Below are 22,264 nucleotides of genomic sequence, written 5' to 3'. Positions count from 1 at the left end.
CCCCAAGAGAACACTGCATTGACCTGAGGCTGTGGAGAAGGCTTCCAAAACTGATTGACAGCACTGGGATTACGGATGTGGAATTGGTTAGAAGTGTGTAATATTACAGGGTGGAAAACTTATGAGTTTGGGGTTTTATAATATAGAAATAATATGAAGAAAGATGGAGGTTTTAGTGTGGAGGCAGGTGGTTGTTCTTTACCTTCTTCTTCCTTCTTCTTCATGGGTTTGGATGGTATTTTGTGATTGGACAGAAAAGTCCACATTGTGGCTTCAAGGGATCAGTTATAGGGTTAAAAGGGAAAATAACTTCTTAATTGGATAGTTTAGCCTTAAAATACCTTATAACAATAGTTAGCCATTTTGTGCCTTGCTAATGAAGGACTGCAGAACTCACAGTTTTGAGGCTGTAACACTGGTAAGAAACAATAAACACCTGAGTCTAAACATGAACTGTCATCTCAAGTGCCTTCAATCCTGGCCCTGACAGAGGCAGAAAAAACAAGCAGAGAAGCCACACACATCCCCTCACAAAAGGTACTCACATGTCCAGTTGCTGACGTTCCCTGCAGGTGCCCTGAAGGAGCCAGCCACAGATGCCACCTCCAGCAGGTATTTGCTCCCTGGGGCCAGCCCCGTGAAGGTGAAGTTGTGGGTGTCTCTCCCAAGCGAGGCTGTGGCTGCCACGGTGCCCAGAGGTGCGCGGTACAGGGTCAGTGTGTATCCATCCCTGCCCCCAGCTGCAGCCCCCCAGGCCACGCTCAGCCTGTCGGGGTGCCCCGTGCTCAGCAGGCGCACGGCGGCCGGGGGCAGCGGGCCTGGGGAGGAAACACAAGTCACTGCCAGGAGCCACATCCGGGCTCAGCACAAGGAGATGCTCCACATCTGTGCCAAGCCTCTGCTGCAGAAGCTGGGGCAGCAGCGGGCCTGGGGAGTCACCACAGCTCGTGTTAGATCTCCCCTAACACCAAGGACACCGAGCAGCAGGACACAGACACCCGATGGTCATCGTGCAGCAGGACAGGTGCTCCCCGAGGGAGGATCCCCTCTGACAAAAGACCTCCTCACCCTCACTTTTCTCCATCTCACCTCACCTTTAATGATGCTCACCCCTACTGGTCCCTCACATGCCAAGCCCTCCTCATCCAGGTCACGCTCATTCCCTCAGCCCACTGGGAACAGCTGCACCCTGCCATGAGCACAGGTGTGTTCCCACACCCAGCTGCTGGGCAGGTACAGCACTGGCACAGCCTCTGCTCTCTGACCAGCCCTAGAATCTTTCTGAGTGGGGAGAAGTGCTGGATTAGCCCATCTCCAGAGCAAAGACCTGTTCTCCTGAGAGAACTGTGGAATGGTTTCTTGTACTACACTGATTCATTTCATGAACCTTTATGGTAAGATGGTTTCTCCCTGTGAGAAAGGACTCAGTGAGCCTCCTGTACACAGGTACACTACAGGTGCCCTGTACACATCTGTGCTTCTGTACACAGGGAGATGGGTCAGCACAGGCAGGGAATGTTCCAGCACAGGCACACCTGGGCAGCCCTGTTTCATCAGCACGTCCTTGTGCAAGCCTACAGCTGAACATGCCAGTGGCATACAGCCAGCAGTGTGCCTCTGCACTAACTGCTGAGTGTCACACCTGTGCAGAGGCGTGTGCACATCTCCAAAGCCACCAGGCTCCCCGTGAACCTCCCAACTCTCCCAGGACAGCCCAGTGGTGTGACATTTCCCACCCCTCTGCAGAGGACACTGCTTCAGGTACTTACGTGTCCAGCCACTGACTTTGGGCGCTGCTGCCTGGTACTGTCCAGCTGTGGCAGTGGCTTCCAGGGAGTACTCGTGTCCTGGGGCCAGCCCCGTGAAGGTGAAGTTGTGGGTGTCTCTCCCAAGCGAGGCTGTGGCTGCCACGGTGCCCAGAGGTGCGCGGTACAGGGTCAGTGTGTATCCATCCCTGCCCCCAGCTGCAGCCCCCCAGGCCACGCTCAGCCTGTCGGGGTGCCCCGTGCTCAGCAGGCGCACGGCGGCCGGGGGCAGCGGGCCTGGGGAGGAAACACAAGTCACTGCCAGGAGCCACATCCGGGCTCAGCACAAGGAGAAGCTCCATATCTGTGCCAAGCCTGTGCTGCAGGAGCTGGGGCAGAAGCAGGGTGCCACAGGCTGGCTCTGACTCTGTGGCAGCTGTTTCCTGCATGGCTGCTGGCTGAGACTGTGGATCGCTGTGGGTGGCTACCACAGTGTGGCACAGGGTGTGGCACAGACTCCTCATGCTGCATCCAGCAGAGAACAAGCACGGGGTACTTGCATGGGTGGCAAAAGTAAGCATGACAGCTGCACCAGTATGGTCCCTGACTGAACTGGGAAGGGGAGATCTGGTGAAGAATACTGCAAGGAGAACATCGCACTCACGTGTGCAGTGGGTGAGGTTGGGGGTGCTGGCATGGAAGGGCCCAGCTGTGGCACTCACTGCCACACTGTAGCGGGTGCCAGGGCTCAGGCTCCTCAGGATGTGACTCCTGGCATGCCCAGGCAGCAATGTATGCCCCACGGGAGTGCCGGACACTTTGTCATGGGCATCCACCACGAAGCCTTCTGCCCCTCGGCCCAGCACTGCCCAGGACACCACCAGAGCTGAGCCTGAGGGGCTGCTCAGGGTGAGGTTCACAGGGGCCAAGGGATCTGCAAAGCAACAGGGAGACAGTTAGCCCTCCTGCTCAGTGCTGAGAGCTGGCTGCTGTGCCCAGGGTTCCTCCAGGCAGGCTGGACCAGAGATCCTCTGGAGAGAAGCCTGGGCACAAAGGGCCAGGCAGGGCACATGGCTTTGAGCGTATCACCCCTGGGGTCTGCAGCTGGTTGTGGCAGGGGAGATAACCAGAGCCTCTGGGGTGGATCGGGGGATTGGCTCTGGTTCCAGGATGGAGTGAGGGCAGTGAGCAGAAAGGTGGGACCATCACACAGAAGCTGTGAGCATGGCTTGGGGTGGGGAAGGTGGCAGTGCTCTGGAAGGATCAGGTGGAGGCTTACAGTGGGACACTGTGCCAGTCAGACTCACATGTCCATTGGGTGACGTTGATGGAAGAGGCTTCTAAGGAGCCTTTCACAGCAGTAACCTGCACAGCAAACTTGCTGCCTGCTTCCAGGTGAGTCCAGGTGACGTTCAAAGCATCTGGACTCAAGGTCTGGACCTGAATCCTGCTCTGGGTGCTGAGGCTATACAGAGTAACATGGTAGTGGTCCCTCCTGCCAGGGGCCTCACTCCAGGATGTGTAAAGCTCTGAGGAGCTACCTGGGTTGGTAAGGCTCAGGTTTGTTGGTGCTGCAGGAACTGTGAGGAAAAACAGACACACGAGTCAGAGCAGAAAAGATCCACTTCTGAACATGCAGCCATCTTTGTACATGGAGACTGTGAGAGGCAGGATGTGACCACAGGCCAGCTTCACCAGCAACCAGGCCAGGGTGCCCTCCTCCTGCCCTCCTCTCCTCTCCTCTCCTCTCCTCTCCTCTCCTCTCCTCAGGGGCCAACACTGATCCCATCACCCGTGGGTGTCAGGTGCTGACCTGTGCAGCCGGTGATGTTCTCGGGGAGGGAGCGGTAGGGCCCAGCCACTGCCCAGATCCTAACAAGGTAGCATGTTCCTGGTTCCAGCTGTGGTACAGTGACATTGGTGCTGTCCTTCCCTGCTTCCAGGTTCCTTGGCTGTGCAGAAGAGCCCTCCTGGAGCACGCTGAGCAGGTATCCATCCCTCTGCCCAGGAGCAGCATCCCAGTGCACAGCCAGAGCCCGGGCCGTGCTGACGGGGCTGGCAGACAGGGAACGAGGAGGCAGCGGGACTGTGGGAGAGAAACAGTGTCACTGGGACAAACCTGGGCTGGGCACAACTGACTCTAGCTTGGGAATGAAGCTGGGAGCTGGAGGACTGTGGGCATCCACACAATGCCCAAGGCTGGTGGGAGCAGGGGAGCTGTGTTCTACCAGTGTAGCCGATGGCAGTCTGAGAGGAGATGCGATGAGGCCCGGCCTGGGAAATGATCTCCACGCGGTACCGGGAGCCTGGCACCAGCCCCTCCAGGTCCAGCTGGGTCACTCCACGGGGGACAGACACATTCCTGATGATGGACAGGGACTCAGCCACTGAGAGCTGCACCAAGTGATCTCTGCCACCTCCGGACTCCACCCAGCTCACGTGCAGCTCCTGGGGTTCCTGGCCAGGCTGCACACTCACATTAGCCAGGGACAGAGGATCTGGAGGGAAGCAGAGCATGGACACCCATGAGGTGATGGAGGAACCACCTGGAGAAGCCAGGGCACAGCCTGCACCTCTGCACAGGGCTGAAAGAGAAGTGGGGGCACCTGACCACCGTTCCTGTTCTCCTGGGGGACATGCAAGCTGCCTGTGCATGTCCCCAGGGTGCTGCTGGCAGGCAGGTGCTGAGAGCACCCAGCTCCCAGTGGGCTGCTCTGCTCCACAGACAGGGAGCAGCAAGCCCATACAGGTCTCTGTGCTTCCTTTCTTACATCCCTCTCCCACCAGCCCCTGGCTGGTCTTGGGATCACCAGTGGTACAGGCAGAAGGTTCAACTTGACTGGGGAATACCTAAGCTGCAGAAAAGAATCTTCTGTGGCCCAGCAAACAGCACCTAACCTAGGACACTTGCTCTGTCTTCCAAGACAGGAAGCATGCAGGTCTCACTAGAGCCCTCCCTCCACCCAGACAAGTTTGTGTCACTGCTAGTCTTGCAGGCAGTGCCAGGATGTCCCATCCCTGCAAGAGACTGGGAATACTTCTGACTCACATGTCCACTCAGTGGCAAAGTGTGACGAGGATCTGTATGGGCCAGCAAGGACAGTCACCTTCAGGAAGTACTGAGTGCCAGGGGACAGCCCCAGGAATGTGAAGTTGTGGGTGTTTGGCCCCACTGAGATGTTCCTCTGTGCTGCATGGCTCTTGCTGTAGAGCTGGAGATGGAACTGGTCCACATCACCAGCAGCCTTGTCCCAAAAGGCCGAGAGCCCCATTGGGCGCCGGGTGTTGGTCAGCGTCACGCCGGATGGAGCCAGGGGGTCTGAGAGAGAAGAGACAGCAAGGCAGTGAGAGGAGGCTCTGCTGTGCTGTGCTGTGCTGTGGGGTTGTCCTGGGCACCCTCCCCTGTCTGTGCCTGCTGGGGTTAGGTCAGGAGTGAGCACAGCAAACCCAGAGCAGCCAGAGCTCCTGCTCCACAGCAGACACAGGAGCGGGTCCCCACCTTCCCCAGGGTGACATTTGGGAATGTTTTCTGTTCAGTGATGGATTCCTACTGCACTACAGACCCTTCTACTTCCAACGTGGCCGAATGTGGCTCCAGCTGACTGCCCATTCTGTCTCTCTATGCACCCCTGTCTCTGATTCCCCACCTCCCCACACATGGGCCACTCTGACTCTGAGAGTTCTGCTCTCACAGGGTGGTTGTGACGTGCAGCAGGGTGAGGTAGGACTGCCACACTCACATGTCCAGTCAGTGGCTGATCTCACAGGGGATCTGTAAGGCCCAGCCATAGCAGCCATCTCCAGCGTGTACTGCCGCCCAGGGACCAGGTTCTCCAAGGTGACATTGGTCCAGTCACTCCCCACGGTCACATTCTTGACCTGCTCCTTGGACTTGGTTTCCCAGAGGGTCCCTGTGTAGCCAGTGTTGCCAGAGGAAACTGCTCTCCAGGAGGCTTGCAGAGAGGTGCTGTGGCCCCCATTGCTGAGGGTCAGCTGCTCTGGGGGCAAAGGGTCTAGAAAAGGAAAGGTCTAGAATCACCTGGCAGAAGTGCAGCTCCAAATGTGCTGGGGCAGGAGTCCCTTCCCTGGGAAAACCTGCATCCAGGTGCTTTGACCGCTGCCACTCCTGCTGACACCCACACACCAGTCCAGCAGGGACTGGGCCAGTACAGCTCAAACTGGCAGAGAAAAAATTGGTGCTGGAGGAGGTGGTGGGTGGTGGAGGGGATGGCTGAAGGCAGTGACAGCCTGAGCAGTGCCACAGGAGGGTGGCTAAGGAAAAGGGCACTGGGCTCAGCTGCCCCTTGTGCCTGGTGTTTGGGAAACAGCAGGGTCAGACACATCCAGCAGCACCTCTGCCTCCTGCTGAGCCTTTTGCCCAGTTAATGGATTAAGCTGTAGAAGATGTGTGCTGTCAGTGCCCTGAGGTGTGACATCAGGGGAAGGGCAGGATCCAGTTGGAACCTGGGGCTGTGGCACTCACATGTCCAGTTGGAGATGCAGCGGGGTGAGGATGTGTAGGGACCAGCCACAGTGCTGACCTCAAAGGTGTACAGGGTCCCAGGGTGGAGGCCCTCGTAGGTGAAGCTCGTGACACCCCTGGGCAAGGAGCTGTTCTTCACAGGGTGCTCTGCAAGGCTGAGGACCAGCAGATAGCCCTCTCCTGTGGCCTCCTCCCAGCTGGCCAGCAGGCTGTGGGGGCTACCCTGGCTGGACAGGCTCACGCCAGATGGTGCTTGTGGTTCTGCAAGGGACAAGGACAGCATGACAGGGGGCAGTGCATCAGGCAGGAAGATTGCTTTCACAAGGTATTTTCTGCTTTTCAAACTGCTCTAGGTGACCCTAGAGCAGGGGGGGTGGACGAGATGATCTCCAGAGGTCCCTTCCAACTCTAACAGTTCTGTGATTCTGCAACACTGCAGTTGTCTCCACCCCACACAGGGGCAGAAAGGGCTGCCGGGAGAGCTCTTAGTGTCCCCAGGTTGGGTGGGTACCTCCCCACACTGTGCACTGCTCCAGTCATCCCTTCCCAGAGTGGCAGCTCTGGGACAGCAGCAACTGTGGCTCCACAGGTCACCCAGGAGAGACTGAGCACATGGAGATGTCTGGGGAGGCTGGTGGTGCTTCCCTGCTCACCCATCCAGCTGTGGTGAGGGGAAGGCAGGAAGCTGCCTGCAACCTGCCAGAGTCCAGAAGGCACGAAGCAGGATCTGGTCTTGATCTGTGCCTGACACTTGCTGGCACAAGCCTGCCCAGGACCTCTGAGCCCACCCTCACCAGGAACTGTGGGGAGGAAGAATTTCCTGCTCTGATCCACAACCTACTCTTGAGACCAGGTGTCCCAGGTGGCCTGTCCCTGTGCCTGCTTCACCCCCAGCCCCCTCCAGGCAGCAGGAACAGCCCCAAGGGCCACACACAGGCTTTCTGCTCACCTGTCCAGGCTGCTGTGCTCTGTGCTGATGCCTTGTAGGGCCCTGCCACCACCACCACCTGGACAGAGTACTGCTGGCCAGGGCTCAGCCCGTGGAAGGTGACGTGATCGTTGTCCCCACCAACGGAGATGTTCCTTGTTGGAGCACTGTCCTCTCCCTCCTGCAGTGTCACCAGGTAGAAGTCCCTCTGTCCCCCTGGGACACTCCAGCGAGCCTGTAAGGAGTTCTGCTCCTCTGCACTGCTCAGGGTCACATTGTCAGGACTCAAGGGATCTGGAAGGGAATAGGACTGTGTGAGTCAGGGTTATGGGGTACTCTGTACCCCTTACTCTCCTGAGCCTCATTCCTGCAGGGTTACGTCCAGCCTTAGACATCCTTTTGGAGCGAGCCATCTGTACTCCCCAGCACAAGCATTCCTGGACTAACAGAGTCCAGACAAAGCTGGCAGCCTTGCTGAGAAATTCCTAAAAGTCTCCTTCCACTCCATTCACATCCCACCATGAGCTTACTGATATTCCCAGGAACTGGTCTGGACCAAACTCCTGGCCAGACGCCCCTGGCTCATGCATCTGGCATGGGAGAATTTTATTCAGTGGAGCAGATCAGAGCTGCAGACAGCAACTGCAGGGATCAGCCTCACTCCAGAACAGAAAGAAACCAGCTGGAGCTCTGGAGGCCTTCCAAAATCCCATCTGCAGGGAGCAGGGAGCAGGCTCCAGCTTCCTGGGCTGGCAGGTGGAGCAGGAAGGAGCTGGAGATTTGACACCTGGTGGCACCCAGCTCCTCTCAGCATACACATGACCAGTGGTTTGGCCAGTGCCAGGACAAGTCACTGGCCAGAGCAGCTCTGAGTCTGCAGCTCGGCGCCTCCATCATTTGAGGACCAATGCTACCTTGGTGTTCAGTGTGAAGCTGCTCTGCCCCCTTCATTTCCCTCCTGGTTTTTCTGGAAACATCTGGGAGAGCAAGTTCAGGACTGAGCTTTGGACATGGTGTCACCAGCAAAGTCCCCCTCGTTCAGGGCCCTCATCAGCCTGAGGCCAGAGCAGAGAGTGGGCTGGGGGAATGGTGCAATAGTGGGTTCTGGAGGGCTGCCCTCACTGTTTTGACCTGCCAGAGGCTCCTAGATTCCTTGGCTGTATTTGCACAGCACCCATCATGTTGGGAACATCCACCAGCATGAGGTGATCAGGTGCTACCACAACATATCCTTGACAACAATCAAAGAGCAGCAAAAATCCATTTCATAGAACCAGAGAACTGTGGAATGGTTTGGATTCAGAAGGACCCTAAAGCTCATTCATTCCCATCCCCTGCCATGGGCAGGGACACCTTCTACTATCCCAGGCCTACAGCCCTGTCCAACCTGGCCTTGGACACTCCCAGAGAAGGGGCAGCCAAAGTTTTTCTGGGCACCCTGTGCCAGGGCCTCAGCACCCTCACAGGGAAGAATTTCTTCTTAACATCTAATCTAAATCTTTCCTATTTTAGTTTAAAACCATTCACCCCTTGTCCTATCACTCTCTGCCCATGTAAAAAGTCTTTCTTGTTCTTGCATAAGCCCCTACCTGAGGCCTCCAGTTCAAACCAGCTCAGCTGCTGCCCCCTTGCCCCATTTTTTCTGCGGCCCTTGTACAGCCCTGAGGCACATGAGAGCCAAGCCCCAGCAGCACTGAACACCACTGGGATCTGCTGCCCTTCCATCCTCCTCCTAGGGGAGAGCCCACAGGCTGCTCCCACTGCATCCCAGAGAGAAGCAGGCCAGCACAGGGGATCCACCTGCTGAAAGGATTCACTGGCCCCATTACAGCAGTGCCCCAGAGCTGGGTCCTGGAGCGGCTTTTTGCAGGTCCAAGCAAAATCACCCTGTGCACCCAAGGAGGCTGCACTTTGGCAGGAGACCTTTGTATTCAGAGGCTGGACCAGAGGCAGGGAGAAAGCTGAGGCCACCAAGGTGATACTCACATGTCCAGGCAGTGGCATTGGGTCCCATGGCCGTGTAGGGCCCAGCTGTGGCACTGAGCCCCAGCCAGTAGTGAGTGCCAGGGTGGAGATGCTGGAAGGTGTAGCTGTTGAGGCCCCTCCTGGCTGACAGGGTCATGCTGACCTTCTGGGTGAGGAGGTTGCGGAGCTCCAGGTGGAGCCAGGCGGCCCCTGCAGCACCTGCCCAGGAGGCGACGAGGCTGGTGCTGGAACCTGGGCTGAGCCTCAGCTGGGTGGGGATGGAGGGAGCTGAGGGGAAGAGCAGGACACAGAAGGTTCAGCACTGGTGCTGGTGGCCCCTGGAGCCTCCTCTCTCCCCAGGAGCCCATACAGCTGCACTTTATGGCATAGGGGCTGAAGGTCTGGTAGGGGTCTACTAAGGGATGTCTCTCCCGTGCCCCCTCCCACACAGGTTGGAGGGCCCTTGAGGTCCCTCCACATTGTCATGTTCTTTCAGGCTGCAGGGCAGAGGTGTGGCAGACTGGGTACTGCAGCACTCCTGCAGCTCTCAGCAGCCAAGAGATCCAGGATCCCCAGACTGCCCCTGTCTGTTGGGAACAGACAAATCCAAGCTATGGGTGCTGCAAGGCAGGCCCAAGGTGCAAAGTTTTCCCCTTGGCCCAGGCATTCAGCTCACAGTGGGCATGTGAAACACTCCAACTGTTCCCCACCATTCATAACCTCCCATCCCAAGCCTGGAGACCTCCTCCCCTTGCCAGCCGGGCACTTGTGCTGCATCCTTCCTGCCAAACCCCTCCTACCACCCCTTCCTCCTTGGGCAAGCGCACCCATCACTGCCTACCTGTCCACTGGTGGACACTGGTGCTGGCCTGCAGGGACCCAGCCAGCGTGCTGACCTTCAGGGCATACTCGCTGCCGGCCAGGAGCCCGTCGAAGAGGAAGGTGGAGGCGCTGGGCAGGAGGGACACGTTCCTCACCAGGCTCTGGGAGTGGCTGTGCCACAGTGCCAGGCTGTAGCCGTCCCGCTGGCCGTGCCCGTGTGCCCAGGCCGCGCGCAGCGAGGCGGAGCTGCCATCGCTGCTCAGAGTCAGGTTGCGGACGGGTGAGGGACCTGCATGGGACATGGACAGACACTGCTGCCTGCTTCTGCAAGAGCCTGAGCTGGCAAGCTGCTCACAGCCTGGTGGAACTTGCCTTTGCCTGGGGAGGTCCTGCCAGGCAGCTTCACAGGACCCAGTCACAGAATCCTGGGAGGGCTTGGGCTGGAAGGGACCCTAAAGCTCACCCAGTCCCACGCCCTGCCATGGCAGGGACACCTTCCACTAGCCCAAGCTGTTCCAAGCCCTGTCCAGCCTGACCTTGGATACTTGCAGGGATGGGGCCACCAAAGTTTCTCTGGCCAAACTGTGCCAGGGCTTCACCACCCTCACAGGGAAGAATTTCTCCCTAAAATCTGATCTAAACTTCTCCTCTACCAGTTTAAAACTCTTCCCTCTTGTCCTGCCACCATCTGCCCATATAAAAAGTCCCTATTTCTCTATTTTCAAATCCCCTTTAGATACTAAAAGGCATTTTACGATCACCCTGGAGCCTTTTCCTCTCCAGGCCAAACAGCCCCAGCTCTCGCAGCCCACCTCCAGAGCAGAGGGGCTTCAGCAGGGATTCCCCAAGCACAGCCCCATGACCTCCCTGGCCACTCACCAACCTCCTATGGGCTGTGTGGGCTGCACCATCCCCTTGGATCAGTCTCAGCAGTTCCTCTGAACGGAGCAGGGAAGCTTGGTCAGGGCCAACACATAAAGGTGACGCCATCATCACCTGGAAGTTCACCTGCTGACATGTCCTCTGTTTCTGCTGGCCCTGTGGGTCCTGCCACCTGCCTTTCTGTGACAACCAGCTTCTGCTTCTGCCACTGCTGCCTGACACCAACCCTTCCACTGCTCAGTCTCCTCCCTCCAGCTCTACTCTCCTTTTCTAGGTTTCCCACTTTCACCTGCACTCATTTACTCAAGGATCTTCTGGAGAGGTGCAGGCAAGTGCTGCCATCCCCACCTGGGCTGTAGAGCCACCAGCCCTGCCCCCTTCTCCAGCTCTTGGCACAGAGCAAAGCCTGGGGGGTGAGCAGTGATTGACAGAGATGTCCCAAAACTGTGGAGCAGATGCTCCTTCCTTGTAGCTATTTCTTGATTCCAGGCATGACATTTCCCTCAGCTCTCTGCAAGCCACATCATGGGCTGGTCCATCATTACCTCCATTATTCTAGGAGGAGAAGATACAGCATGAACCCAGGCCATACAAGGTGCAGGGGCAGGACCCTTCCTCCGACAAGAATGAGGGAATGACCCCTAAGACTCTGGGGACCCAGGAAGGACCCTAGTTCTTGTGAAAGTGAGGAAAAGCCCAACCTCCCACAAACAAGTAGGACTCCAAACAGCACAACAAACACTGAAAGGCGCACTGAGGTCCTGGGGGAGGCCTTACTTGTCTGTGCTGTGATGGTCTGGCTGGTGGTATCCATGCAGGCCAGCGTGGCTGTCACCTCGATCTTGTAGTGCATGCCAGGAGTCAGCCCATGGAACCAGAAGCTGGTGGTGTTGGGTCCAGCAGACCCATTCTGCAGCAGCATGTCTGACCCCAGCGGGGACAGGGCAAGGAAATATCCCCTGGCACCTCCCTCTGGCTCATCCCAGGACAGAAGGAGGGAGTCTGACCGGTCATGGTCACTCACACTGACATTCAGGAGCGTGCCTGCAGAGGCAAATCCAAAACTCTCAGCAGGGATTGGTGGTGTTGGGTGCCAGCTCCAGCTGCAGGGCCAGCTCCCAGCCACCCACCCTTGCTGGGGTAGACCAGGCACTGGCCACCACCCTGACCCCAAGGGCTCTGACCAGCCTTTGGGAAACACAAGAACATTCAGAAACCTTCATGGACTCAGGTCAAAGGAAGCTGTCAAAGAGATGCTCCTAAGCATAGAGCATCTGCTCCACTGAAGACCGGAAGGCTTCAGTCACCACGGACTTTGTCCAGAGAGTCCTGGTTTAAGGCAGAGAAGTTCCCTGGCTGGGTATAAGCCACTGATCATCACCTTGGTTGGCCTGAGCCCCCCAAAAAGGTGTTGAAAGCTCTGCGTCTACCATGGAGAAGCAAGACAGGGTGCAGGATGGATATGGCAGGGGACCATTATGCTCCCTGCAATAGTCTCTGCCTCTGTGTGGGCTCTGACAGAGGAGGGGCAAAGGCTGCTTTGGGGGGATCCATACAATGAGTCACCCCCATCCTGCCCAGCTGAGAGGTGACATGGGAAGAGTGGGACACTGCATGCATGGAGGAAATGTGGGACCAGAGTGGCACCAGCCCCTGCTCAGGTGTGTCCCTGCCCTGGCTGTGCTGCAGCAGTGAGGTCAGTGCACTGGGGCTGTGGGGCCACTCCCAATGGAGTGTCTGTCTGGGGACAGGGAAGTGGCATACAGGGCTTGGCCTAATTGGTGGGTCAGTGGCTGAAACTGCTATTGAATTCCTGCCCTTAGAGCTGCTCAGGAGTCACCCACACAGCAGGAGCCAAGCAGAGCCTGTCTGTCAGGCCCAAGGTGGTGGTGTGACCAGGGCAGGGTCCATCTCTGCCTCACAATGTCTCCAGCAGATTGTTACACACCCCCATCCTCAGCCTTGCTGTCAGTCATGGAACCATTTAGGTTGGAAAAGCCCTTTAAGATCATTGACTCCAACTGTTCTCCCAGCACTGCAAAGTCCAGCACTAACCCAAGTCCCCAGGTGCCACATTCATAAACTTTCTATGGCACTCGGCCTTTGGAAAATGCCAGAACAGCTCTAGTGCTAATAAGACATTTGTGAAATAATTAGCACTTTAAATTTATGGCATGCAACGTGTTATGACAGGCTTACATAGGGTCTGGCACAGTGAGACAGCACGAACCAAGCACAGTGCCTGCCCCAGAGGCCTGCCATGGGGCACCCTTTACACAGCCAGGGAGGAGCAGTGTGGGGTGAGCCCGGGGCAGGGACACTGTTGGCACTGCTCAGGAGCTGTGTGTGTGTCTTTCCCAGAGCTGAAGACTTTCAGAACTATGTGCAACTTCTGTTCCATGCAATGCTGTGGTTTGGAGCTTGCTGGTGAGGGCAAAAGGACCAGAGGACATCAGATGGACATGAACAGGAGCACGTAGTGCCCCACAGTGCCATCCCTGAGAAGTTCAAGTGCATATTTAGGATCAGACAGCTCAGGAAGGGTAACATGTAGCTAACTAAATGTAGCTGGGTGCCGTGGGTGAGGTGTCTATACCTGGGCCAGCTGCCTTGTGCTACCCTCACTGTCAGCAGACACCCAGAGCATCAGGCAGAGCTGACCTGAAGGCGATTCACAGCTCACTGTCCTGCCTGGCATCAGACAGGAATGATTTGTTACTGCAAGTTCTTTCTCATCTCCTGAAGGTGTGAGCTCTTGGCCCATGTTTCTCTGCTTCTCTTGAGTTTCCAGTGGCTTCATCACCTCCCTCCCTCTGTCACCTTCCTCACATCTGCAGCACAAATGTACCTAAAATGGGCCAGAGGTCTGTGACCCTAGCACTGCTCATTTCCCACTAACCACAGCACAGACAGCACATCCACATACACCTCATGCCCTGACAGGTGCCTGTGGATCATCCAGGTGATTTCTCACTGGCACAGGCTGATGCCATGTGGGCACTGTGCTGGCTCCAGGCCTACAGCAGCCATGGGACTGCCTTACAGATTCTGATCCTACTCAGGCAACTCCAAGGCTCTGAGCAGGGCACTTATGGCTGCGCTGCCACTGAGCCCAGCTGGTGCCCTGTGGAAGCACAGAGCTCTGGAGCCTTGTCCATCTCTCACAGTGCCCCCATACAGCTGGTTGCTGGAGAAGGATGGGACTGACTCTCCCTTCCCTGGGCATGTAGTCACCCTAAAGCAGAATATTTACAAAGCTACTCTTAATTCCAAGAGTCCTGGTCCAGCACATCTGCTCATGTCACTCCTCCAGGCACTCGACCATCCTGCCTTCCTCAGCCCAGGAAGCTCCTTGCTGTGACTCACCTCTTTCACCACGTGCATCCTGGCCCTCCAGCCCTGCCTGTGCTGTGTGGTTGCATCCCTCGCCCTGGGGGATTGAAAGTGTCAAGTGAGAGAGGTGGGCAGGATGAGCTGAGACCAACACCTGGGAGAGGCGCCCTGTGCCAGGCACAGCTCCCACCCTCAGATGGCATCTGTGGACTGTGACCCCTTTTCCTAGGAGAGCCTGGGTCACTTCTCAGACCTCCCTTAACCAAGGCAGGGATACGGACTTGGCCAATGCAGCTTGTGGGCTGCCCTGGCCTTTTGCACGGGTCCTGGGGCTGCAGACAACACGAGGCCATGACCACAGGGGAAAAGGTCACCAAACCAGCTAGGGCACAGGAGAATATCTGGAGAGAGAGGGAGGGATTGAGCTCTGGACAGGGCCTGGCAATCTCATTCCCTCTACAGGCACACCTCCTTCCCACCATCAAGGGAAGGGAGGGACCTCAGTCCAGCTGCCACCCCAAACGGGCAAAACAGAATCCCCGGAGCCCCTGGCACCCTCTCCAGCAGCAGCGACTCCCGTTCTCTCACAGCCTGCTCCCAGCAGGGTGTGCCTGGCTTTGGACTGGCGTCAGTTCCCCCCACGTTAGAGGAAATGTCTCCTGCCCACTCCCTGTCCTGCAACAAGCCACAGCAGAACCATCATCTTCCTGGCGTTCTTTTCCCTCGGCTCTGCGGGCAGACTCGTGCCGGCTCCCCACCGATCGCGACGCTTTTGGCAGAGGAGAGCGAAGCGGCTGGGGACCCCTGGGAACAGCAGCCACTGCCGGGCGAGGAGCCGCGCAGCCACGGCAACAGGGACACGCTGCGCTCCCAGGCAGCGGGCCCAGGTCCCGGGGCCGAGGGGCAGCGGGGGAAGCGCCGCTCGGGATGGCGAACCCGCTGATGTGGCGCAGCAGCACGGCCAGAGAGATACACCCGCAGCCCGAGTCGCTGGCCGGCGGGGCAGCCCCTGCGGCAGCGAGCTGGCAGCCGAGAGCTGCGGAGCCAAAGGGGGGCTGGGGAGTCGAGCGCTTACCTCTGCCAGGGTTCCTGGGAGCCGCGGCACGCACAGCACCAGCAGCGGCAGCAGCAGTGACCTCATGGGGACCTGGTGGCAGCAGATCAGAGGAATGACAAAGCTGGGGTGGAGGGGGCAGTTTCTTAGCAGCGGCTGTCCCCAGCCAGCCCCTTGTCCCACGGCAGCCAGGAGCCGTATTCCCACATGCTTTCCGAGCGCGGGTGACAAGATGACATCAATGGGGACTGGCCAGCGCGTGGCACCTCGGCCGGGCCCGCTGGCCCTGGGCGGGGGCAGAGCTCGCCTCCAGCCTGGGAGAAGCCCAGCGGGGGCGGCTGCCTCTCGCTGGGCGCATTTGCTGTTGTCGCCGCAGGTCCGTGTCCTCTGCGGTGACTCCGCAGCTGGCCCGGGGAGAGCGGCTGCGGGCTGCGGGCAGAGCTGCCGGCTGGGGTGGGAGGCTCGCTGCTGGCCGGGCTCTCGGGGGACCTCGCTGCGGCGGGGGCTCTGCCGGACGGGAGCCCGCTCTGGCATCAGCGGGAGCTCCGGGAGCTGGAGCGGGAGGGGCGGGAGGAGCGGGAGGGGAGGAGACCGGACTGGACTGATGGCGGCTCCAGGCTGGGAGGGCGCGCCCGAACCAACCCCAGCGCGGGGAGGGAGGGAAGGGAGGGAAGGAGGGCTGGGGTGCTGGAGGGAGCCGGGGCACGACTGTGGAGTGAGGAGCGCTGTGCACCCTTTGCTCCCTCTGTGCTGCACCTTCAGGCACCCTTCAGCTCTGTGTGCTTTAATTGCTGCGCAGGTGCGGCTGGGGAGCGGGGTTTGGGTACGCCGAGGGCAGGGATGGGGGTATTTCCGTGCCGTGCCCATGGCACGGTGGCCAGCAGGCTGCGGCGGGGGGAGTGCACGCTCTGAGAGGCTCCTGCCGTGGCATCTCGCAGGCACAGAGGTGCCCAAACCACGCTTTGCCCGTCTGAGGGGTGGCTGAAGCGAGCTGTGCCCGGGTGGGAGGGCGCTGTACCTCGGGGGGTTGCCCCGGGGACCAGGCTGTGCCCCGGGCTGCGTGCAGGGCGGTGCTCTGCGGTGTCTGTGCAATGCGTGGCGGAGTGCCAGCTCTCATTCAGAGCCGAGATGCCATTGGCTTCACATCAGCGCTGGGGATCTGGGACAGTGCTGGAAGAGGTTCAGTGATGCATCAGTCCGGAAGCCAGCACAGCCTTTGTGGTCGTGGGAGTCTATCCCAGTAGCCAGCACGGCCACCTATGGGGGCTATTCAAGCTCTGCTCATTACTGTAACCCACCGAGCTGTCAGAGTAGGACACGTCCCCCACCTGTCTTCTAGAACACCAGAATCCTTCAACAAAAGACTCAGAAGTTTGTCAGGTGGGACCTGCGACAGACAGAACAACCCCCAGTATCTGGACAAGGACACGGGAAAGCTCAAGCTCTTGCAAGCAGTTAAGAAGAGAGGGGGACATAGGGGACCTGGTCCAGGATACATCTCCAACCCCAGGTCTGTACCCCAACCCTTCTGACAACCCCCAGGCTGATGGAGCCAGCTGGAAAAGGGGACAGGGAACATGAATCCCCTTCCCTTTGCATGGACAACAGTTAATTTCCCAGGTCCCGGCCAAATGGGACTCGTGCCAGGAGTCTGGGCCCGTGGTCACAGTCACGTCTCTGCAGAGGTCCCTGCCTGGAATGGGCTGAGGACAAAGGAGCCCTGGCCCTGCAGCTCAGCCCAGCAGTGAGGGCCTGTTTGTCACTTCTGTCTTGGACTCAGATGTTCTCCCTCAGCAGAAAGGTACAGCTCTACCACCAGAGCCTCTTCGTGTCACTGTCTCCAGACCTACCCCTCCCTGTACCCTGAACACAGAGATCAAGGTGGGAGCAGAAGGCAATGCCTTGGCTCCAGCACAGGAAAGATTTTTAACCTTTAATGCCCACAGTTCCAAGGGCTGAATGCCAAAAATGCCATGGGTGCATCTGCTCAAGCGATGGATGCCCAGAGTAACAGCTGATAAGCCCTGGGACTGAGATCCACCAGCACCTGGGGTGATGAGGCTGACCCATCAAGCGGTGCCACATCCAGCTCTGAGGATACCCATCCCTGCTGCCTGATGGGCAGCTGGCCACTCCCCATTTAGAGCAAGGTGAGTGCTCACAGGTACTGGGGTGAGGTCCTCCAGCCCCTGAGATGGAGTTCCTCCCCAGAAATGAGACAGGGGGAGATTTGGGTCTGATTGCTGCTGTCTCCAGTGGGCTGGAGACTGTTTTTAAAGGCCCCTTTCCAGAGCTGGGCAGCTGCAGCCGGCTGGGAGAAGGCTGGAGCTCCTTGCTGCAGTGAGGGTTTGCCAGGTTTACCCGGGGGCCCAGGGCAGGATCAAGAATGTTACAGCTGGCTGCTCCCCAAGCACGTTTGCAAAGGGGCTTTCACTGGATGTCCCTCACAGGTCCATTGTGGGGTGCAGGCTGCCAGCGCAGGTGACCACACTGTGGATGGGGAGCGTGGGGTTGTGAGCAGCCTGGAGGTTCACCTGGAGGGTGGCTGGGATAGAGGCAGTGCAAGCAGTGCTGGGGACTCTGGTGTCCCTGGAGTGTGGCAGGTGATGGAAGAGCTGAATTCGGGGAGCCCCTGGCTGATGAAGCAGGGGCTGGAGGTGAGGATGGAGGGCCTTGCTAGGCTGAGAATTGTGATCCAGGGACATGGAACAGGAGGTACCCTAGATTTTGAAGGAAAATCCTGGAAAAAGATGTTGCATGACCCAGTGTCAAAGGCAGTGTCCCCTGCAGTGGTAGCATGGATGGGAGGTTTTCCCTAGAGTCAAGGTGGGGCTCCTGCAGCTTCAAAGCATACCAAAGAGAGTTCCAGGCCAGCAAGAGGACAAACCCAGCCACTGGAGTCCTGGGACACTCCAGCTGGGTTGTGCCTGCCCGGCCCAGCTGGAGAGAATCCGAGGCCATGCAAACTTCCTGCACCTGCCCAGGCACAGCCTCAGTGCCCCTGCACCAGCCTCTGCAAAGCCAGCCATCTCCACCTCCAGCCACAGCCTCTGCTGCTGCAGCCCTGCATGGGGGCACAACTCCTCCACTGAGGCAGTTGCTCTGGACAGTGGCTTGCCCAAGGAGCAAAGGGTCTGTTTTACCTGTTCTGGTCTCTGAGCTGGGCAGCCAAGCAGGGATTTCTGGAACACGGTGTTCCCTTGGATCTCACTGCCATACCGTGCCACTGCCCTGCACCTCCCCAACCAGGAGGAGAGGTACCCTCACTCGGCATGAGGACGGGCTTGGGGGATGCCTTGCTGCCCACCAGGATGGGATTGACCTCTGAGCATGGACCAGGAGACAACCCAGCAGCTTTCAGAGCCTCTGTGTGTCCTGGTGGCACAGCGAGCTATCACCCCCTGCCATGGGGACGTGTGTGTATACCAGCCCTGCTTATTTAACCTTGGGTCCCAGTGTCTGTGCTCCCTCAGCTCAGGCAGTTTGGGCTGTGGCTGCAGTGGAAAGAGCCCAAAGCACTGCTGGGAGCCAAGCTGAGGCCCTGTCCCTGGCGCTGCAGGGCTCAGTAACCCCCACACAGGACAGAAGCTGCTCATCCTGTGCCAGCCCTGCCTTCCCCACAGCCACCTCAGGTAGGGACACAGAGAGAGAGAGCTCTCCTTCAGCTGGGATGCTGGATCTCCCCTCCAGTCCCCCCGACCATGAAGCCTTCAGCTGTGCCAAACCTAAAGACAACTGCAGAAGTTTCTCCACCCAGCAGCTGGAACCAGGCCTGGAAACTCAGGGGCTGCCGAGTCATCACATTTTCCGCGAAGCAGTGAACGCTACCGCAAGGCACAGGGGGATGGGGATGCCTCGCTGCCTGGGATGGCTGCAGGGCTCCCGGGATGGCTGTAGGGCTCAGCCCACCAGGGCTGAGAGGGGACAGGGGCTGTGCAGCCAAGCCACCGCCTCTGGCAAGGGGCAGAACCCCAGCATGGGACTGACTGCTCATGGCCTGTGCTCCAGGAGCATCACCCAGGAGCAGGGATGGGAAAGGGGACCCCAGACAGCATGCCTGTTACTGTGGTGTCAGGTCTTGCTTGAGGTGAGGGACAATAACTTCAGTGCAGTGCAAAGGCCCTGCCTGGCAAAGGCTCTGGGCTGTCCTCCCAAGCAGAGCCAACCCCAGAGCAGAGCAGGGCCCACACACTTTGTGCTCCATGCTCTGGCCTCCTCTCCAGGTGCCCTGGGCATGGAGCTGGCAACATTGGGCTTGTCCCTGCTAAGGCATCTCCTCGACTTGAGCATGGTCCTGCATACCTGGAGGAGTCAAGGCTCCCTGGGAAGCACCTGCTGGAGTGAGGATGGGCAGAGTGGACAGCAGAGTGCCCACCTCACCTAAGGGTCCCAGCTGTGTCACAGGGTCTGTGCAAGGTGACAGAGGCAGGTGATGCTCCCAAGACTGGGTATGGGCAGAGCCCATGCCAGGGGACAGCATGTGGCTGAGGACACTCCCACAAGGGCTCAACCTGTCACTCAGAGGGCACAGCCATGACCTGGTGCTGTGGGCAATGCACAGAGGAACCTCTACTGCTGGACATGCCCTGATGTCTCTGTCTCTGAGAGCTCTGCCATCCCTCCCTGGGGAGGATTCTGTGCATCCAACCTGGCACCACACAACAACATATGCCCAGGGGCCCCATGATATGTGGTACTAATGTCCCTGGGAGTGGGCTGGGAACAGCTCTGGGGCTCCTGTCCTGCCTCAGGCCAGCACCAACCCTTTGGTCCCTGTCCCTCAGTCCCTCCCAATGCCCACCAGCACTGTGAACTGCCCCAGGCTGCAGTTTCTCCCCTCTGCTACTCTGAGGTGCTGAGTGCTGCCCAGGGCTGCAAGGGAGGAACAAGAGGAACAGGCTGCTCCCAGGGCAGAACCTGCAGAGGATGCAGGTGCCAATGGGACCTCTCATTTTGCAAGGTTCACACGCCATAGTTCTCCAACCCTAAACCCTAGAGCACTGAGATGCTCCTTCTCCAACCCCTGGCAAGTGTTTAATCATTCCCACATGGAGCCCTGCCAGCACCGCTGCCGCCTCCTGACCCACGCTTTGATACCCTGGAGCTCTTCCCGTTTTGCACAGGCAGGCAGTGGGGGACGTCACCCCTCTGCAGGGCAGGGCACAACCACGCTGTCCGGGCTGGGGGACAGCGACGACTGGCAGGAATGACTCTGTCACCATCACCTGGGTGATGCTCTTGGTCCCTGCACCCGCTGCTGCAGCCCTGGCAGCTGAGCCAGGATGCCTGCGGGTTCGAGCCAGGCGCCTGCAGAGCTGGGAGCGCAGGGCTGCGGTGACTCAGAGCGCGCCCAAAGCCGGCAGAGCCGGGTAGACCTGCTCTGCACCCCCGGGGCGTGGGTGCCGCCCCTGGGGCTGAGCAGGCTCTGCTTCCCCTGGCCAGGCAACAGGCACTCACTGGGGAGGGCTGAGAGCAGCCTGGATAGTGCCGGTCCCAGACCTACGGCAAGGTAGTGCTGGGGCAGCACCTGGCTCCAAAATCACCCACCCCATCGCCAACAGCCTGTGGAATCCTGTGGGGCTCTGCTCCCACCCTGTGATGCAGTGCCAGCACAGGCTGGCAGCAAGGGTGCCCAATGCTGCAAAGACGCCATGCACACGGAGCCAAGAAGTAGCCATGAGCAGCTTCCAGTGCCCGCTTGTGCCACACCATGGCAAGGGGCCCAGGCATGAGATTCCCCCTGCACAGGGACAGCTACCGAGTGCCAGGCTCTACTCCCGGCACGGCCGTGCTAGGAGGCTGCCATCCCCTGCTGCCCCCGGGGCTGTGGCACCAGCTTTGCCTGCACCATGCCAGGGCACAGGAGGTTCTGCACTCCTTTTCCCGCTGCACACATCCTGGCTTTGACCAGGTGTCCGGGAAGAGGGAGGGGGACAAGGAATGGGACCCATACCTCACCTGGTGGGTGTCCCTGGCGTGTCCACAGCCCGTTCCTGCGTGCTGGCGCGTGCGGTGTCAACTTGGCACGCTCACACTCACCCGTTTACTCTGCTGGTGCACGGCCCTGACGTTCAAGTCTGGGCTGGACCGGTGGGAAGGCCCGCCTGGGCTCGCCCAGCTCTCAGCTGCAGGATGCTGGGGAGGAGGGATCAGCTGGACAGGGATGACTCCTGTGGCCCCTTGAGGGCAAGGGTCTGTACCCCAGGGGCAGGGGCTGTGTGCCAGCACTGCAGGTTGGGCATGGCTCACTCCTCCCTGCACCTTGCCAGAGTTTGTCCATGTGCTGTGGTTCCAGCCAGGGGCTGGGGATCTTGGTCGTGCTGAGCATCCCCTCGTGCTGCTGCTGCAAAGAGGATCGGGGAGAGCCCCAGGACAGTGATGAAGTCAGCACAGGAATCCAGCCCATGTACCAGCCCTGAAGGTGTCTGTGGTTTGGGATTGTCAAAGGCTTTGCTGCCCAGAGCCCCATCAGACCAGACACTACCCCAGAGCAAACGGATCCCGACCCCTCAGTCCCTCATCAGGGGGGATGGGGAGGAGCTGATGCATTGGCTTGGAGGTCCAGAGCATTCCAAGAGCTTGTCCAGAATGGCACTTATGCTCACCCTGGTGAACGGGGGGCAGCTGGTCCCCGGGAACAAGGAGAAGGGTCTGCCAGGGGATTTGGAGCAGAGCTAGGAGCAGGTCCCAAGGTGCTCCTACTACCATCTTGGTGGATGGGGCAGGAGGAGGTGCAATAGCCATGGCGCTGAGTGTGAGGACTCCTGTCTCCTCCAGTCCCAGCTGTGGTTAAGGTCTGCACCTCACAGGTCCCATCTCCTTGGCAGAGGCTGGCAGGATGAGCCCAGCTTAGCCTTGCATGGGAGCCATGGGTTCCTGCACGCTGTGCAGCCCACGATGGAGGAGTTCTGCACCCAACCCTTGCCAGTCCCACAAAGGAGGGTCACACATTTCAGCTGCCACTCAAGGTATTCAGCCTTCCCCCAAAGGGCACCCATCCCCACCTTGGCTGGGCTAAGCTTTCTGCAGACAGGGAGAGGGACAGCAACAAG

General features: G+C 58.9%; 1 protein-coding gene across 1 annotated transcript in view; it reads right to left on the bottom strand.

Moving 5' to 3' along the window:
• Positions 1 to 15,753, bottom strand: part of LOC121345535 (receptor-type tyrosine-protein phosphatase V-like) — a 36,066-nt gene extending 20,313 nt beyond the window's left edge. The window contains exons 1-15 of the mRNA XM_041422560.1: positions 15,234 to 15,753; positions 14,192 to 14,255; positions 11,603 to 11,869; positions 9,963 to 10,232; positions 9,143 to 9,409; positions 7,178 to 7,450; positions 6,229 to 6,489; positions 5,486 to 5,758; positions 4,795 to 5,064; positions 3,974 to 4,243; positions 3,559 to 3,831; positions 3,053 to 3,325; positions 2,410 to 2,679; positions 1,770 to 2,042; positions 546 to 818 (exon numbers count right to left, since the gene is read on the bottom strand). Of these exons, the coding sequence (XP_041278494.1) occupies positions 546 to 818; positions 1,770 to 2,042; positions 2,410 to 2,679; positions 3,053 to 3,325; positions 3,559 to 3,831; positions 3,974 to 4,243; positions 4,795 to 5,064; positions 5,486 to 5,758; positions 6,229 to 6,489; positions 7,178 to 7,450; positions 9,143 to 9,409; positions 9,963 to 10,232; positions 11,603 to 11,869; positions 14,192 to 14,255; positions 15,234 to 15,746 (4,090 nt within the window). The 5' untranslated portion in view covers positions 15,747 to 15,753. The remainder of the gene's footprint in view (positions 1 to 545; positions 819 to 1,769; positions 2,043 to 2,409; positions 2,680 to 3,052; positions 3,326 to 3,558; positions 3,832 to 3,973; positions 4,244 to 4,794; positions 5,065 to 5,485; positions 5,759 to 6,228; positions 6,490 to 7,177; positions 7,451 to 9,142; positions 9,410 to 9,962; positions 10,233 to 11,602; positions 11,870 to 14,191; positions 14,256 to 15,233) is intronic.
• Between the last annotated feature and the right edge of the window lie 6,511 nt (positions 15,754 to 22,264).

This window comes from Onychostruthus taczanowskii, unplaced genomic scaffold (assembly GCF_017590055.1).
Source record: "Onychostruthus taczanowskii isolate IOZ18803 unplaced genomic scaffold, ASM1759005v1 scaffold74, whole genome shotgun sequence".
Lineage (NCBI taxonomy): Eukaryota > Metazoa > Chordata > Aves > Passeriformes > Passeridae > Onychostruthus > Onychostruthus taczanowskii.
Note: the sequence above shows the minus strand (reverse complement) of the source record. Positions and strands in the feature narration are given on the sequence as shown.